This window comes from Chanos chanos, chromosome 15, assembly GCF_902362185.1.
Source record: "Chanos chanos chromosome 15, fChaCha1.1, whole genome shotgun sequence".
Classification (NCBI taxonomy): Eukaryota; Metazoa; Chordata; class Actinopteri; order Gonorynchiformes; family Chanidae; genus Chanos; species Chanos chanos.
In genome coordinates this window covers 16900264-16918720 of record NC_044509.1, presented here as the reverse complement: position 1 = coordinate 16918720, position 18457 = coordinate 16900264, and the positions used below count along the sequence as shown (strand labels likewise).

Here is an 18457-nt window from a genome sequence, read left to right as displayed (position 1 = left end):
ATGTGTGTATCACTTTGCCAACATTGGTGTGCCTGTGTTGTGGTGTACGTGTGTGTGGGCACGCGCGCACGCGTGTGTGTGTATGAGTGTACATGTGTGTGCGTGTGAGTGGTTAAGTGTATTTGCAAACGTAGGGTTTAATTCTGTGAAGTTTGGAGTAATTGTGGTATGGAGACATGTAAAATGTACATGTATAAATATGGTTTTATTTATTGTACAGCTGATGGACATAATTCTTTTAATATTTATATGATCATTTTATATATACTGTACCTCACAACATTTTTAAATAGGTACTGCAGCCCTATTCAAAATGTACATATCTTTATATTTTTTTCATGTATAAAAAAACCCTGTAAAAGATCAATTGTACATTTTTTAGGATGGGTCGATACATGTTATGTCATGTCAAAATTCATATTTTTGTATTGCATGTGGCTACCATTTCTGTAAACACAATTTCTGTTCTCATCCCTCAGCGACAATAAAACGAAGCTTGTCATGTGACTCGACGTGTGTGCTTCTTTGCTTCGTCGCGTTAGATTTATGTAAAGCTTTTTATAAGTAATCTACTGATCATGTTATAAAAAAGAATTGCAGGAACATGTATTTAGGACAATGGTAAATTGACACTTTACTTGACTTCCTCATAAAATTAATCTTCGGGTGCATATGAATAATTTCTGAAATGATAGCTCGTTTATTGAAAAACCGGTATGGCTTTGTCACCGGGTTCTATCCTTTATCCGTTCCCCAGATTACTAATAATTAACTCAGATGCGTTTATCATAACTGGCTTCGTAAGAACACGGAGGCAGGTCTTTACAGGGAAACCGAAAGTGAGGGAATATGACCATTCCGCATACGGCAGCTGCTCATTGGGAACCGCTCTTTCATCCGAGGCCAATACGTTCACAGCTGATCTAGTTAGAATGGCCGTTCAGCAACCTTTCTTAAATCCGGTAAGATTTTCGCTAACTGCATTTATTTCTGTTTGTTTTAAAAAAAAAGTAGTGTTAACTTTTCTCATGATTTTTGGGCTAATCCTCCTCAAAAGAATTATGTGCGAGATGGAGATCGGTTACATGCTCCAGTTAAAAAAGCAGTTCATGGGTGCAGAAGAGACATGTCAGTCTTTAATTGTGCTGTTTTTTAATGATCTTGATACATTTATCCTTGCAATTGAAGGAGCATTTTATATATACAAAGATAATAATTTTTAATGTCGTGTTTGTGTAGAGAGATCCGCATGGAGGGGGTGATATTTGGTTAAGGATTGAGCAATGGAGAAGTTAACTTGTCTGTTTTACGAAATTTTGTGTGATTAGAGGTTACCATTCACCGGTTCCATCAAAGGCGGTTTATATGAGGGAAAGAGTATCACAGTGACAGGGAGGGTCCTCCCAGGAGCGGAAAGGTGGGTCGCCTTCGATCAGATAATACACTTTTCCGTATCTCTGTTTTCTAAACGGGTCGTTTTTTTTTATTATTATTTAATTTGGGTCTGTATAAAATATTTCCTGAATTTATCTACTGCAAAATAACCCAGAAGAATCTCGCTCTTTGTAATCTTAATAAGTTTAATTATTTCTTTCAAATGTAAGCCTAAATGTTTTAACTGCTTCATTCGGACATTGCATTCAAAGCGGTGATCGAATATTCGATCACCGAATGTATATTTTTTCTTTTAAAAAAGCTAATATTGTAATTCCATGAAGAACACATGTTCGACCTTAAACTGTACAGTCTACATGACGTCACTATTTCAGCAGCGCTCACAGGTGCTGTGCGTTCGCAGGTTTCATGTCAACCTGTGCACGAAGGGACAGGCGGAGATAGCCCTCCACTTCAACCCACGTTACAGCGGCAACTCTGGCTACATCGTGTGTAACACCAAGCAGGGGTCCTCGTGGGGATCGGAAGAACGCAAATCAGGGACGCCTCTGCCTCGAGGCGCCGATTTCACTCTCACCTTCCTGGTCAACCGCGATTCTTATTCGGTTAGATGCCCCAAACATGAACTCCTTTCCAGTAGATATATAGATATAGATGTAGATACATAGTTTGAGATGTTCAGGGTGACTTGGTTCTCTATTCAACTCAAGATGATTTGATATTTGTCCAAAAAGGTAATTGTGAACGGCGCTCACCTCTTGGAGTATAAGCACCGTCTCGCGGCGACTGGTGTGATCGCGATTTCAGTGGAAGGGGGAGTGGAGATCCAGTCTATTGCATTTCAAAATCCCGCTGTGAGTGTCGGTAACACTGATGATACTGACCATTAACTGAAGCTATTTCTTTTTGCCTCTTGCAGTCTCTCAGTTCTCAGTTGTGACTGTCGCCAGTCTATCTAATGATAAATTACCTGTCGAATGGTATGGACGAGCTCCACGCCAGCTGTACTCTTAACACAAAAAAAACAGTTTTACTCTTCTTCTGTATCCAAACACTAAATATTTACTAAATATGAATTATAGTCTGGTGTTTGTTGTGGAACCATGACCCTTTCTCAGTGTTTTCACCCTTACCAATCCACTCATCGCCAACCTGCTCTCCTGCGTTATCAGACAGCAGTAGTCATTAATAATTAACAGGCACCTGTTTATGTGTGTAAATTGTCTTGATGCAGAGTTGACGGATTGTATTACATGATTTAGTTCCTTCTTGTTTCACAGACTTTCTGTCCACCACAGCCAGCCTTCCCCCACCCGGTAAGACTTGTCTGTCAACCAGACCAGCAGTTCTGGTCTCTGCATGCCAGACTCAAGTAAATGAAAGCGGCTTAATCAGAAATTTTACAAACAGCCGTCAGAATTGAGATTCCATGTCAATTTCATGAAATTCAAATTTCATTGGGCCCAACCTGTCATATTTAATGTACAAACTACACAAAGTCACAGTGCAAGTTGACATGGCAACGCGATTTCACCTACAGAGCCAGGGGGGTCACAATAAATCGCGGCGTGGTAAAGCTGCCTCTGGTTTCCAACGGCAACCATCTCACCACAATCAGGTGGATCGCCTCACTGTTTACTTCATGTGGTTTGGTGGAAGACTGTTACGTTCCTAATCAAAGGGGAACAAAATTTTCTTTATTCAATTTCAAATGAGTGTTTTCATTTCCCCTCTGCCACACAACAACATTTCTGCCCCAATTATATTATTTTAAAAAATATATTAATTCTAAGATTTGTATTTGTTTGCAGTATGTGCACTAATGAGGTGGTCATTTTCTGTTGCCCTGCACTGTTCCGCAAGAAACGCTTATTTTGATTATGATTTTGGCAGAAATGATGGGTCACTGAAAATGAAGAGGATAATATGAATGAAACAGAGTTCAAGCTTTTTCATTGCTCTGTATTCTTTGGGAATATATATCCACAGATGTCATGGCCTTGAGCCTTTCCCTATCATAGCGTGTGTATTAGGTCTGTCTGGGTCTGGGGATTGCTTGGGTGCCTGTGTTTCTCCACTGGTTATGGCTCAGCATTCTACACAGGGTTTCATGGCTGCACTGACTGTACATTCTCACTGAAAGATCCTAATTCGTTTTCATTATGTTCTAGGTCTTTGCCCCTGCCCCAGGTTTTGTTGCTGTAAGTCCATTTCATTTGACCGGTGTTACTTTCGTAATCACTCTGGAAAACTGTGTGCCCAGCTCTGTTTCTACAGATCTGCTCACATAATTCTGCAAGTGCTGCAATTTCAGCATCACTGTAAATGTTCATTGAGTATTAACAACCAAAAACATGAGCTGCTTCAAGCAACTGTAAAGGGAACCTAAAGTGATAACTGATATTGATGACATGGTTCATTGTGAAAAATAGGTAGATAGACCGATAGATAGGTCTTGAAATTGCGGTAAATGTAGAGAAATGCAAGGTACTGAAACTGTAATAAATAAACTCGAGATCAAATAAATAAGCAGTGTATAGAAATGATTGCACTATGTGCAGTGACATTCAACTGTGTGCTGTTTGTCTCCTCAGGCTCCGCCTCCCTACAGTCCTCCACAGGCGTTTGTAAGAACTCCGTGCCTTTTTACAGCACCAGAACAACAGCCTTCTCACACACACACACTCATACACACATACATGTCTCTGTCAGCTGCCAAGTGTTCTGATCACGTGGTTTAAAAAATCTGTTGGCACTGTACTGTACTGGCTCTGCTGCTGCATTCTGCACATCTGGGCTATTGCACTATTGCACTGTTCAGTTACTACCACCAGACATTTGATACGATTCCCTACTTTCACTTTTGTTTTCTTTTTTTACTTTATCGCTAATTTATCTTATTTGCTGTTCTAATGTTACCTATTTATTATCTTTCTGATAGCATTGAGTACAGGAGTTGTAAACGTAATCTCGTTGACAATGACAATAAAGATATTCTATTCTATTCTATTCTATTCTATTCTAACTGTTTCATGACTCATTTGACAGACTGTTCCATACAAGACGGTAATTCAAGGTGGCCTCTACCCTGGTAGAAACATCATTGTTCAAGGTCTGGTCAACCACAATGCAGACAGGTAAAAGAGAAAGACAAACCTGCCTGTTTTTTGCTTAGTGATGTTGCTAACTTTAAATATTAGCATGAGTGAATTTACTCAGTAACTGATCAAACATATTAGTTTCCGTGTTACTTTTAACCCAGTGTCCGAGCTCTCTGAACTGCCTCCGAAGTCATTTTGTTTTTGATGTTGTTTTGTGAATTTATAGATACCTCATAAACATTTTGTCAAGTTTATCTGTTATCTCTTAGGAAAAGAACCTTGTTCACTGAAACTTGCCCTTGACTTTATCTTAGGTTCTGCATAAACCTGCGTTTTAATTCAGGCATCGCACTACACTTCAACCCACGCTTCAATGAAAACACGGTGGTCAGAAACACTCAGCTGCAGGACAAGTGGGGGCCAGAGGAGAGAGCCGGGGGAATGCCCTTCTACAGGGGCCAGCCGTTTATGGTAAAGTTCACCCCCCCAGGGAAAAATGATAAGAGTCAATAAGAGTTATGACACAGGAGTCCATGTGAGATTAGAGTCATTTCTGACCTGCATCACTGATCTGTGATGTGATTATGGATTGGTCTGCCCGAGTGGACTGTTAGATATCGAGCAAGTATAAGACAAGGCCTCTAAAAGCAGGATACTGTTTCGGTCTGTTTTCATATGCAAGAGAGATAATGACAATAAAATAAGCAACAGGATAGGATAGGATAGGTCAGGACAAGATTTCAATCTATTTTTCCTTGTGGGGAAAAGGTTTGGTGCAAAATAAAATAAAAATGATTAGGACAGGGCAGCTACACATATTTTAATAAACTGAGAAGAGGAGTAAGTAAACATGTAAACGTGATAGTTAGGTGACAAAGTGACAGTGTATGTGTAATAATGGAGTGAGCAGGAACATGTGGTAAGTAAACGTGTCCTAAAGTGACCGGAGCCTTTCTGTACGAGGTCCACAGCTCCTGTGGTTTTAGGGAGGGGTTGGTGAGATTTCAGACTTGGAGATTTTTTGAGAATGTTGTCGTGTCCTGTACGAGCATCCGGCTTGAGAAGTAACCCAGCCCCAAAGGAACTTTAATTTTCCATCCCAAAGCAATCCAGAGTCAGGAAGTGGCACAAAACTTAGGCAAACAGTTATTATAACAATGAAAATAATTAAAGGAAGAGCCGCACATGATGTGGTAGTGTAGACTGAGGAAAAAAAAAACCCCTTGAATGTGTCTATAGCTAGAAAACATCAGAAAGAATTGTCCAGTCTTCACCAGAAAATAGCAAACCTCAAAGAGAAGTCTACATTACGCACAGTACACTCCCTGACTGACCCGTAATGGCTTGGAGTGAAAAAACCGTCTTTGAGTGAGAGGCTGTTTGTGTAGCGGTACTGCCTTCTGGAGTGAGGAGGGGGAGAGAGAGAGGGAACGTCCTTTAGAGATGTCTCAGTGACCTGAGAACATGAGAGTCACAGGCCATAAAACAAATCTAAGATGATCAATATAGACATATATCTTGGAGATTTTGTGGAACCTTTTCTCTCTCAGAGAGGTGTAAAGAGGCTTTGTGAATGTTTTTACTGCCAGTGGATCTGATTATAATAACACTCTGTTTTTATAATGTATCAACCAAATTTGGTTGAGTACATATCAGAAGGTCTTGACTCCTGTTTCCGGAGTGGTTTTTAAAGGTCTGTAAATGCTAGCCCTCTGAAAGGACAGGAGGTTAATGCATAAAAAAGGATCTATAGACATTTGTTTGATTTCATAATCACAAAGGGTGGAGCTCAGTTGAATAATTGAAGAAGCAGAGAAAAACCTTGTGACTTGTGTCTTGAAACAGATTCTATTAATCCTTATCCCAGATTATCTTAATCCAAAGTTGGACTTTTTTAGTGTGTAGAGTTTAGCATCAGTTTGCCATTTGACTCATTTCCTTTTTTTTTTAAATCTGGAAATGTATTTTAGATGGCCATAATCCTACACACATGTGAGTCTCAGGTTCAGATAGTCTTTGTTATTTTACAATGTAGTTTCAACAGCACAGTAAAATTCTGCTTTGGAACTCTTGAAAACAATGTAACAACATGTTGAATGTTTACTTGTGCTGTCTGGGACAGTAAGAATAGGCACAGTTTGGTAGAAACAATCGGTTTCCTATTTACATATCAAATGTATTGATGTTTTGCATAGAAGAATGGCCGGCGGACTCTTAGGAGGAGCTTGGCAGATTGTGAATCCTGTTCTAGTTTGAAGAGTCCCTGAAACACTGGAACACAATACTGATATAGTGATGCATGAATCTCGGTGTGTTTTCAGGTAACCATTGTGTGTGACACCCAGTGCTACAAGATCATGGTCAACGGGGTCCAAATGTTCACCTACAAACATCGGCACTTCCTGTTCCAGCAGATTGACATCCTGGAGGTGATGGGTGACGTCAGCCTGTCCTCAGTGATGGTTTGAGTGTGGGTGATGAAAAAATAATGCAGGCATTTGTATGACACAGAGACTAGTAATGACGATGTTTGATTGCATCGTTGGCTTAATTTCTGCACTGAATTGTAAAAAGTGTGGTTGGCCTGTTGTTTTAATTTTTCAAAGCTGATGTATTGTGTTTGTATGTGTTTGCAGCAGGCAATTTGTAGGGGGAATGCCATCCCCCTTATTAACCCGCCATCCCCCTATATACTCTATAGAGTAGTGTCAGTGACCATTGGGCCATCCCCCCTGTTAAAAAATAACAAATCGCCTACTGTGTGTTTGTATGTGTTGCCTTACACATCCTGAAGCCTACTGAAGAGATTCTCCTCATCTCTAATTAGCCAACAATTTTGTTTTAGTTAAAAGTGCCCGTGAATATGTTAACTGAAAACGTTAATGTAGAATCCTCGGAATTTGGATGGAACAGTAATGACTTACCACTTACTGACACTAGGGGAGCTACTGCTTCAGAAATCACTATTAGTCTTCAACTGGGATACAGAATGAAGACTTGCTCTGATACCAGTCATTCACTGACAGTGGGCTGATCAAAGAGAGCGAAATGAACACTGAGGTTAAAGTCAGTTTTAAGGTGTATTTGCTTTGCTTTTGACTGACAACAGTTAACAATTGCATTGTACCTAAAATAAAATGCTGTTTGTCATGTCTAAATGTTTTAAAATAAAGCTTAAGATATAACTTCTGTGATTCCTCTGAATTTCATTCAGTGAAAAAAAAGACAATGAGAGCAGCATTTTCAGTATTGTGAGGACGTACAGCCCATAGACAGATCACCCGAAACATGATTCAGAAGCAGTCATTTTCGATTGGAAGTTACCACATGTGTACTTCAATGTCGGTTCTGCAAAGTTCAAGCTGTCTTTTCATATTGTTTCATATGATTGTTTGGCCATTGCTAGTAACTACTCCTGCAACAGAAATGGGAGACATACTAATGTTCACAATACTTGGTTTATGTCTGTCAGTAACAGCTCATTCCTTCCTCTTTCACACATGACAATACAGACCCTCTTATTCACTGTCCATCCAGTTATTTTCCAGTGGTCATCTCATTCCTCCCATATATTCAATCTCTCAAACGCAGTGCAACAAGTCAGACATTCATTCTCAAAGCTGCCTCTGACATTCCTCTTATTACTGAAATGACTTCATTTTACAGTGCGCGAGTGGTGAGGCGGAGGAAGCTTCGTGGCCAAAAACCATCTACAGCAAAGTGCTGGTGGAGAGGGCTGTGCATGTCTCTCCCTCCGGATCAAAGTTAAAATACCTCGGACAGTCAAATACAAAAACGGATAAAATGTTCCGTGCTATTTGAATGATTCAGTGGGTCCTCATCTTTAGTTTTAAAGGGTCAATAAAAAACGAATCATACCATCATTAGGAAGTTCTGACTACTTAAGTGTCTGGAACTTCGCTGCGCTTACAGAGGAGGCAGATTTCTGTTCGGCAAAAACCCTACAGTGTTGTCCATTCTGTCACTGGTGCCAGTTCACGGAATAACTGGAATGTGTAAATCAAAATTATTTACTCCCGAGTTTAGGATGTTTTGCGCGAGGTTACGGGGGCAGCATACTATACCCTATTTATGAATTTTCATCATTTTTTGTTTGAACGTGTGCGTGTGAGTGTATAAAACATGATGAAAGACAAGGACTCCTGGGTGCGAACTTCAGCCGAAACTGTCTACCTGTGGGATACCAGCTGCAGTCAGAGAAATAACAACAAAGTTAGAGGATCATCCAGAGAATTTAAAGAGCCGGAAAACCAGTTTACAAATAGTTTTAGAACGTTGTCGTGGAATCGGACATAGTCATATGCCTTTGTAGCCGAATGCAGTGATCATATATACATCTTATTCGTTCAGTAAATGTAAACAAGCTCTCTGTCCGTTGTTTCTCGGACGCACCGCTGAGTTCCAACCAACGCAAGCGCAGTGCTTTCTCCCATCACGGCACCCTCATTGCTGTGTCGGTGCCTTACTGGGAAGGAGGATTCGAACTTCCGGCACTGTCATGGCGGCATGATAGTGCTTCTGATTAAAAAAAAGCGAAAATAACAACCCTCCTCCTCCGCCCAGTTCATATAACAGTATTCGTGAATTAACTGGTTGCAAACTGCGGAAAAGGCACATTTTACACTGGAATTGCCCGTAGCCCTTTGCGGCTCCCACCCGGCCGGCGATGGCGGCGCATAAACCAGTGGAATGGGTCCAGGCCGTAATTAATAGATTCGACGAACAGGTAAGATAATAGGATGAACGCTGTTTCTCGTCGACTCTTGCTGTGTCTCAGAACAGAGAATCAAGTAAATCTTATTTGGGAATTAGCGCGAGGCGCACATGGATTTTCTTTCGTAAGGAATGATACGCTAGTTAGCTAGCAACCTATTCAGAATTGATAGCTGGGTTGCTCGCCACCCCTTTGCAGAGCCGCATCAGAGACGAGCCATTGACTTTGGTGAAAACATAACTAATAAACATATGTTTTTCTCCAACATCTTGGGTGGCTTAAGTGGCAAAGCGTTTTGTCTGTAAGCCTGTTAGTATACTCAAATGTCTTGTTCTTAAAACATAAACAAAAGACTTGTCCTGAATATGCGACTCTGTCAACGAGGAACTACATTTGGGGTCTACATAGACATTCCACCGTATTCTGCAAGGTTACTAGCTAAATGACAGTCACCTGCAGTGAAATCCATACGGAGCTATTTTCTGTAACTACGATTCTATCCCAGACAGGTGTCTAGTTTGCACACCTACCCAAATAGCGAAGAGTAATGGTGTCTCTTATTATTGTGTTAGACAGTTCGCTGTTCCAAATTCTGTTGCATTGATGATCAACATCTTTTGTGCCTAGCTTTGAGAAGAATGTTTATCGAACAGTTTTAGAGAGTTAGGGAGAACACATAAATCATTTAAGTCTTGTAACCTTGCAACACTGTGATAAGTACTGTTATGACTACATCGCACTTCGAGTTCTTTAGTTCTCACCCGTTTGAAAAGCATAATTCTGCCCTCCTCAGATTGATTTGAGAGTATAGAAGTGTTGCTTGGTTCTCAATGAAGATCTCAGTACAGAAAACTGTATGAACTGACATACGGACCGAAAATTCGATATATTCGATAAATACTCTGTATTTATGTACCCTTAGAGTGATTCTGCTGGTTAGAGAATGAGTGTGAACAAGTTGCTCTGTGTATAACTTTGTAAGTCTCAATGCATCGTTTCGGCCTTGTTTTGTTAAGTTAGCCGACATCCACTAAGAATTTGGGTCTTATTCTTGAAGGGAATTCAAAGAGACGGCACCATTAGCAGAGCTAACCGGATGCGATGCTGTTGCGAATTTAAATAGCCCTTTCCCCCTCTAACTGGTGTCAAATTCGAGACGAACCACAACCAGTTCCTGACCACAAAAGTGTCACCTTCAGTCACTACGCATATGCTGCATTGCGTGTGCGTTTAACCTCGCAATGCCGCTCAACACTCAACCTGAACTGAAAAAGTTAACGCTTTAAGTTTAGCTTTGAGAGATTTCTTTCTTTCTGTCTGTAGTGGTAGCAGCAACTTCAATTGAACCGGCTTGGGGTCCCGCCCTGAGCAGCAGGGGTTTACTCCACTTTTATTTCCCGTAAAGTGGTATTAATAGCTTTGTAGGACATCCTTCCCCCCTATTAGCATACTGACTGTTTGATTGCTCAGATCAGCTTGTGCCTCTGCGTCAGAGTGGCTTGTATTGAATTTTGTTTGGTCAAATAAAACAGAACGTAGTAACAGATCATCGTTGTAAAATAAATTATAAAGTGGAAATACAGTGAAGTACTGGCCGTATGTCTGACGCTTTAGGACAAAAGCATCTTTGTCTGCCTACTGTTCAAAACAAGAGTAACTTGAAGTGTTTGAATCAGTCACTGAGTGACCAGCAGTGAACAGAACAGCTTTGGCACGGGTTCTGGAAGTGGTGTGAATACTGTTGTTAGGATTTAGAGTTGTTCATCTGTATTTGCCATACATTTTGAGCCAAAACAGAGGCCTCTCCATTGAGAAGAGATTGTTTTCAAATGCAGCTGACCATAGTTGCTCATGTCTTTACCTCAGATCTCCATGCCAGCCTCACCTAGGTGCGTGTATTGCGTGAAACATCAGTAAATTAAGCGGACATTGTGACTGAGGCTCTAGTTCAGGGGTCACCAACATGGTGCCCGCGGGCACCAGGTCGCCCACAGGGACCACATCAGTCGCCCGCAGGCCAGTTCTAAAAATAGCACTAATCACCAACGAGCTCAGTCTAAAATTTTATTTAATTGTGTTGTGTTTATTTAAGTCTGTTTCCTACCTTGTTGAATCATTCTGAATAATTATTGTGATGAATCATTAACGTGATCAGTGTCTCCACGTAGAATATCATTAATAATAATATAAAATTAAAGGTAAACCGTGCAACTTTTGTTCTTTCAGAAGTGTGTTATCAAACTGGTAGCCCTTTGCATTACTCAGTACCCTTGAAGTAGCTCTCAGTTTGAAAAAGGTTGGTGACCCCTGCTCTAGTCAAACAGGGCAGGGCTCAGTAGGGCGTTTTTAAACATGGCTTGAAGTAATGACAGGACACAGCAGTTCTGTGGATGCATCTGCTCACAGCACATAGTCTTTTCCTCATCCCCTCATGTGTGTTTCTTTTATTTGGTCAGTTTATTATTTATCAAGCTACACCTCTCTGTACCATTTGGGACTTTTTTTTAGTTGTGGATTTTTTTTGTTTGTCCTATGAGATAATTTGATGCTAATGTAAAACATAATTTGGCAGGCTTCTAGAAGAGTTGAAGCTGGGAGAGACATGTTTCAATATCACTTTTGTTATCATTGTACTGCTTAGTGTATTATCATTCTCTATCAACATTGTATGTCCATCTTTTTTTAAGTAAATGAAGTGGCCCTTAGTAATCCAGTGGGTGTTTACTGAGTTGAACTATGAACTTGGTGAGCTCTGGCAGTGATACCAGTGTGGTGTGTTCTGTGACCACACACACACACACAACAATGCTTAGGAGTCCTTAGCATAGCTTTCACCTTCTGTGAAAGCACCTTGATGTGTAAAACAGACAAGAGCCTTTAACTGAACTGAAAAGACGCGGCTCGGTTTCACCCGCAGGGGTTTCTCATCTGTGTACAGCAATGCCGAAGTTTTACTGGAACCCTCACAAACTCCCCAGGAGCCTGCCTCTGTGCAGTCACCCCTCTCTGCCAAAACCCAGGGTTTGGCTGGATGTCCCGAAACTTGCTTGTCACTAGCTATGGAAGATCACTGGTCTGGTTGGTCTCCTTTGGCATGGATGAGCCTTTGGGGTCAGGCTATTGGCAAAGCAGAGGCTTAGCGGTTGGTGTAGATGATTGTGTTTTGACGAGAGCTTAATAGAGATTAGACTCCGTTCTTAATGTTAAACCCGCTCTAAGCTCAACAAAAGCACAAAATAGGATTGTCCTAGTCCTGCTCACTGTGAGTAGGGAAAAGAGAACCTGCTGTAACCTGTGAGGAACTTCTCAACTTTCTCAACGTGCTGTCCTGATTTTTTTTTTCTCCCTCCCCTGGTTTCTTTCTCTCTTGGTTGTTTTTAATAAAAACTATTATACCAATAAAACTTTCAGTTTTTGCAGAGCACAAAAATTCAACACATTTGAATGAGCCCAAATCTTGCATTTTCACTTTTTTTGTATTAACACCCCTCACATATCCTTTGCACCCTGCTGAGAGTGGAGAGGAGTTGCCATCCTTTAAAACGCCATGACTTTCAAACATAGGGTCCATTTAGAGGAGTATACCCCAGACTCATCCAACCATGGGAAGGGTACCAGGGACTCTGTTGTTGCTATAGAGTGAATGTTTGTTATGATGTACTGGTGGAGTCTTGTCAATACATGTTGCTCACATAGAGTAAAGCTGTATCTATATGACTTAAATGGACTATACTACTAAATGTCTTGCATAGCTGACGCTTACTGCCTTCACATTTATCTGTTAGATGATGGTCTTGATGATCTAAAGGACAGTGTATTTCTCTGGATGTCAGAGGTCACACAGGCCTATGGAGTTTCCTCAGGGTTGAGTGCTTTGCTACCACAGCCCTCCAACTCAAGGTTTAGTCGTACAAGCTCTATTCCCTTACAGCTAAACCATGACCACCGCCCTACCACCAGTTTTATAAACGCAAACTAAAGCTCTCTGTTGTGGTTCCATTCTTCAGCTGGTTTATTCTCACAAGCCACTCAACTACTCATATCTTCACTTCCTGTAACAGCCTGGCCTACGTCTGGATGTCACTGTAGCGGCAGCAGCTCTGTGCGGAGCACCTACGAGGGGACGGCGCTTTAGCCACATACCCTGCTAAACTGAAGACCCCCCCCCCCCTTCCCCGCCCCAGCCTTTCATAAACAAATTGTTGAAATATTCATGTTTCTTTCTCGTGAGCTGTGACCTGGATGGTAAAGCTCACATAAGTGAAAAGCTGTCCTCAGACGGACTCTGGGAACGGTGTTTAGCTCTCTGCTGGTGCAAGCATTTGTAAAAAACCTCCCGGTACTGGATTTACAGTTTAGAACGTAGTGTAAACCGAACCTGTGATGTAATTTATTCATGGACATTCACGTACAATGGACCACAAATTGTGCTCACAAAGCAAATCTGTCACAAAGCAAATATATATTTATAAATGTATATTTTCCATTACTCTTTATTTTTTTTCTCTGAAACCAAAATGTGCTGAGCCCTGACTCCAAAACAGAGGCACGTCCAGAACCGTGACTTCCGTGTGTTTTTACATCCCTAAATATTTGGATGCTCCACACTCCTAGCATTTGAGCTGGAGCTCTGGCCCTACTCTTCTCTGCTCCTGACACTTAAGTGACCTTCCATAAAAGGAACACTGACTCTTCCTGTAGTACTGCTGGTGAATGGATATGCCTCCTCTCTGTTTGCCCCGGGTAAAGAGCCCCCAGTGCATGTTGCCAAAGCACTCACATGAAAAGTCTGGTTTGTGTCCGTACAGGAATTCTCAACTGACCCAGTGAAACAAAGTGGCCCTGTGTGCGCTGGATTGGTGCAAATGTGGCTGTGTGTGTGTGTGTGTGTGTGTGTGCATTAGTGTTTCTGCCCAGGATTCTCTAGTCTTAGGATTCTCATTTCCGACCCCTTGCTAATGTGCTGGTATTTGGAGCATGGTTTCCTCTCCTCTTGGCTGAATATAGGGGCCAGTGAGGTACAGCTGTGAGTGAGTGTGTGTGTGTGTGTGTGCACATGCACGCACCCTTGGCACTGTGTGGTGCAGTGGCTTCTCTGTTTTGCGGTTTGTTTGTTTGTTTTTTTTTTAATTTATCAGACTGCTCCTCCAAAGGCTCCTCTTATACTGACCACTGGAAGGGCAAAGGAATGGGCTAGAAAGAGAGAATCCCCTCCCCCTACGGTTCTGTTGGTGTTTAAATGTTTAAGATATGCACACATTTTGTTTTGGTGGATTACCTTGTTAAGCATCAGCTGGGCACCGGGTGTGTGTGTGTGTCTCTGTGTAGGTTTATGTGTGTGTGTGTGTGTGTGTGTGCGTTTGGATGGTTGCAGGTGTGAAGAGTGCAAGGCACAGAGCCAAAGGCTTAGGCTATTTGTTCTTGGGTGTGGAGCTGGTCTCTTTGCATGTGTCTGGGAGCTGTGTTAGGACAATGAGGAGGAGGAGGAAGGGGGAATGAGGAAGAGTTCCAGAGAGGACCATAAGCCCTCCAGGCTTTCCAAGTCTTATTTCATCATCACCACTGCCAGCTGGTAAAAAGCAGGATCTTTGGCCAGTGCTGGGGGGGCCAGACTCTTCCAGTCTGCTTTCCTTCTTGACAACATCTTTGACACCTCAGGGTTTTGATATTGTGAATGCATCTAGTGACATGGTCCATCTGTGAGCTCTGGCCCCACGTTGGTCAAAAACCTCAGGGTGAGAGCGCTGATCTAGGACCAGCTTCCCTTGGTCTATTTAACCTTATTCATTAGAATCATGAAAAGTATAAGTTGATCCCAGATCAGCACACGTATTCTGATGCTATTGGCACACTATTGCCTATTAACTGGGTTTTACAAATCAAGTGTGAGATGGGTGAATACCAGACCCAGTGGAAAGCTCAGTCTGTTCTAGTGACGGAAGCACAGGTGTCCCTGGGTTCTAGGCATTTACATTTATTCATCTACCTGGTACTCCTATCTAGAGAGATTCACAGTTATCGGTGTCAGAGGTCATGACCTTCGGAGCATCCTTGGGATTTAGTACCTTACTCAGGGGCACATATTGAGAGATATGAACTGGTGGATTGAAACCCATATACTGCTGGGTGTTAGGGGCTTTCCGGTGCCAGTGTGACAGTGCTGAAGTGGTTCTCAGCAGCATGAAATATCCATTTTTCAGTTTCATTATCCAGTGTTTTAGACTAAACAAGAGATGAATACAGTGTTGTGAAATGAATGTGACTTTGGTTTGTGGACCAAGTGAGGAACTCTCAACCACAAAGCAGTGTTTGTTGACTTCGAACATGAGTCATAGCCATAGTGATTTTGAAAAAGCTGATGTTCAAAGCCTCACTGCTGCTTGTTTGTTTGTTTTTAAACCTTGCTAGCTTCCTGTGAAAGTTGGCCAACAAAACACTCACACCAAAGTCAGCACAGAACACAACAAAGAATGTCTGATCAACATCTCCAAGTACAAGTTCTCCTTGGTCATCAGTGGACTCACCAACATCCTGAAGAACGTCAACAACATGGTGAGCACCTTCATTCTCTTCCTCTTCACCCCAGCCTTCTTCTAGACAGTGTTTTGAAACTTTTGCTCTGTTCTGTCAGAATTTTGTTAAGTGTGGAGTATTTGAGAAGCCAAACAGGCTATGTGGAGCACTTTTATTTATTTATTTTTCCACAGTTTGTTATTTTATAACTGACCTGTGAAAAAGCTTTTCATGTATGTCTTTTTGGTTTAGTTACATATGCACTGATACTTGCACCTGCACATGAGCACTGAAGAAATGTATCTCTGAAGCAGAGACTTTTGTGCAGTTTTAATGACACAGTAGTCAGGATTTGGTGAAGGATGTGACATGCCTCCTGAGTGGTTTCCTAAACCTTGGACATCTGTGATCTCACTATTAGCTTTTTCATGGCCACCCTGAAGTCTGAATGGTGCGACGTGGTAAGTAGCTGTTGTCTGTTGTTGTGGTGAACCCCAGGCCTGTATTGGATTCTCACTGTGCTCTCCTCCTGTAGAGAATATTTGGTGAGACAGCAGAGAAGAACCTCTACCATTCTCAGCTCATCATTTTGGACACGCTGGAGAAGTGCTTGGCAGGGGTGAGTGCTACGTTCCTCTCTCTCTCTCTCTCTCTCCCTCCCTTCGTCTCCGCCTGTCTCTTAGGCCCCTCTGCTCTGTAAAGATGTGTTGTGTCTGCCTCCTCCAGTAGATTACATTTTCAGGTGCTTCCTCTCTTTGACTTCAGCACTGGCAGGCCCTCCAAACAGGACTGCCAAGTTCCCTGGACAGTACTGGAATCTTGCTGTCCCCCCACCCCTTTCCCCTGATGCCGAGACTTCAGTAAACCTCTCTCTCGGATCACAATCTGTTTCGACCATACTCTTGATTCTGAACGCAGTTTAGGAAAGGTCTCTGCTTTTTTTTTTTTTTTTTTTTTCTGAAATGATGGTTTTGTTGTGTTGTTCCCCTCTTTACTAGTTCACAGAGGCTGGGCCTCATCTCTCAAAGCACTGTCCGACTGCCCTCTGTCCTGTTGTGCAATCATATATCCAGCAGGTAGAATCATTAGTCTGGATAATGTTTAGTAATCTCTGCCCAGCCCTGTTCGCACACTCCAAATTTACGGCATTATTTTAAGGCTGTGCGAGGGGCTGGAATGTGCCGTGTGTAAACCCAAAGCAAAGTTATGCAGCAAATGAGTCCCGATTGGCCAAACTTTTCCACAGACTGGAAAAAGAGAGACTCCAACAAAGCCAAAGGTTGAGAGAAGTCCACTGTGGTCCCAGACTTTCTCTCGCTCTCCTTCTCGCTCTTACAATCTCTCCCCCTTTTCTTTCTCTCTCTCTCCTCGTCTCTCTTGTTCTTCCCCTCTGTATTTGTGAATGTATAATCTGCAGATGCACAAATTATAGTTTGTTGGTTAAATGTATGGTAAAGTCAAAGAGTCAATTGTGCCTAGAATAAGAGAAGTGTAGAGCGTGTGATTGCATTTCTTCTGAATCCCTGCCCTCATCTTCCTCGCTTCCCCTGAGGGATGAGGGTTCAGTTCCTCCCATTTGGATCCTCTCTGTCGATTTTTAAAAACCCGCACAGTCACACTCAGCTGCTAAAAACAGCCAGACCAGAACAAAACAGGGCAGTGTGTTTGTTTTGCCTGTGTTCGCATGGCACAGTGTAGCTGGGCTCCTCTGCCTCTCTAATGGCACATTTGTGTGAGAAGATCGTGTGACTGTGGCCTGACTGCTCTCTGTGCAGGCTTCTTGGTCCTCAGCCCAAGAACTAATCTCCCTCGATGAGCCCAGGCTGTGCTGGCAACTGGGTGTCCACTGTTTGTAGTGGACCTCTCTCTCTCCCTTTTTCTCTTTCTCCTGCGAGTTCAAGTTTGGAGTGCTTTATTGGTGCGGCTGTTCAGACTCAAAGTATCGCCAAGTGCAGAAGCAGTTTAGAGTTAACCGGGCAGAACTGTACATAGGTGAGCAGATCTATAACAGTAATGTGAAGATGTACGTAACGGGGGAGAAAAGTGACAAACTGAGATTACAGCTGTTGCAAAATAATGACAGTTACAATCAAAGCGGAAGAAAAAAAGAGTGGAAACAAATCTAAACAGTAATAAGTTTCATTCTGGTGACTTCACGTCAAATATAAATTCCCATTCTCTCTCTCACTCTATGTATTTATTTATCTATCTATCTATCTCTTATTTTCTCATACACACACACTGGGTGTATGTTCATTGACATCTGTAACACATCAGTGTTTGAGCTGTCAGTACTTCAGTGTCTGACTCTGTCTCACTCCAGCAACCCAAAGACAGTATGCGCCTGGATGAGACCATGCTGGTGAAGCAGCTACTGCCTGAGATCTGTCACTTTATCCACACGTACCGGGAGGGCCACCATCATGCCGCTGAGCTCCGCAACTCTGCCTCAGGCGTCCTCTTCTCCCTCAGCTGCAACAACTTCAACGCTGTCTTCAGTCGCATTTCTACCAGGTACACACACACACACACACACACACACACACACACACACACACACACAAAGAACTTCCATCTTTGAGATACAGGGAGGCAAAGCTAAGCCATGCTTCGTCAAGCTGTATTTTAATGAAGTTTGTGTAGCATGTCATGGTTTAGACGGTTAAATGTGATTGAGATCAGCAGAGACCTTCCCCAAGATGGACTTGATGGG

At 42.2% G+C, this 18457-nt stretch overlaps 3 protein-coding genes across 3 annotated transcripts in view; all 3 read left to right on the top strand.

The window, feature by feature from the left end:
• ksr1a (kinase suppressor of ras 1a) overlaps positions 1 to 485 on the top strand; it is a 35764-nt gene extending 35279 nt beyond the window's left edge. Inside the window, exon 19 of the mRNA XM_030792083.1 lies at positions 1 to 485. This exon is cut by the window's left edge and continues 576 nt beyond it. The gene's annotated coding sequence lies outside the window, so the exon portion shown is untranslated.
• Positions 486 to 884: 399 nt separating this feature from the next.
• LOC115828157 (galectin-9) lies at positions 885 to 7670 on the top strand. The gene is made up of 11 exons (XM_030792084.1): positions 885 to 962; positions 1329 to 1417; positions 1799 to 2000; positions 2130 to 2249; positions 2676 to 2711; positions 2936 to 3013; positions 3567 to 3596; positions 3990 to 4022; positions 4444 to 4532; positions 4811 to 4967; positions 6818 to 7670. The coding sequence occupies exons 1-11, from the start codon at positions 933 to 935 to the stop codon at positions 6962 to 6964; spliced, it is 1011 nt and encodes a 336-aa protein (XP_030647944.1). The 5' UTR covers positions 885 to 932; the 3' UTR covers positions 6965 to 7670.
• A 1513-nt stretch (positions 7671 to 9183) lies between these two features.
• Positions 9184 to 18457, top strand: part of nf1b (neurofibromin 1b) — a 73122-nt gene continuing 63848 nt past the window's right edge. Inside the window, exons 1-4 of the mRNA XM_030792369.1 lie at positions 9184 to 9243; positions 15640 to 15783; positions 16280 to 16363; positions 18068 to 18258. Of these exons, the coding sequence (XP_030648229.1) occupies positions 9184 to 9243; positions 15640 to 15783; positions 16280 to 16363; positions 18068 to 18258 (479 nt within the window). The remainder of the gene's footprint in view (positions 9244 to 15639; positions 15784 to 16279; positions 16364 to 18067; positions 18259 to 18457) is intronic.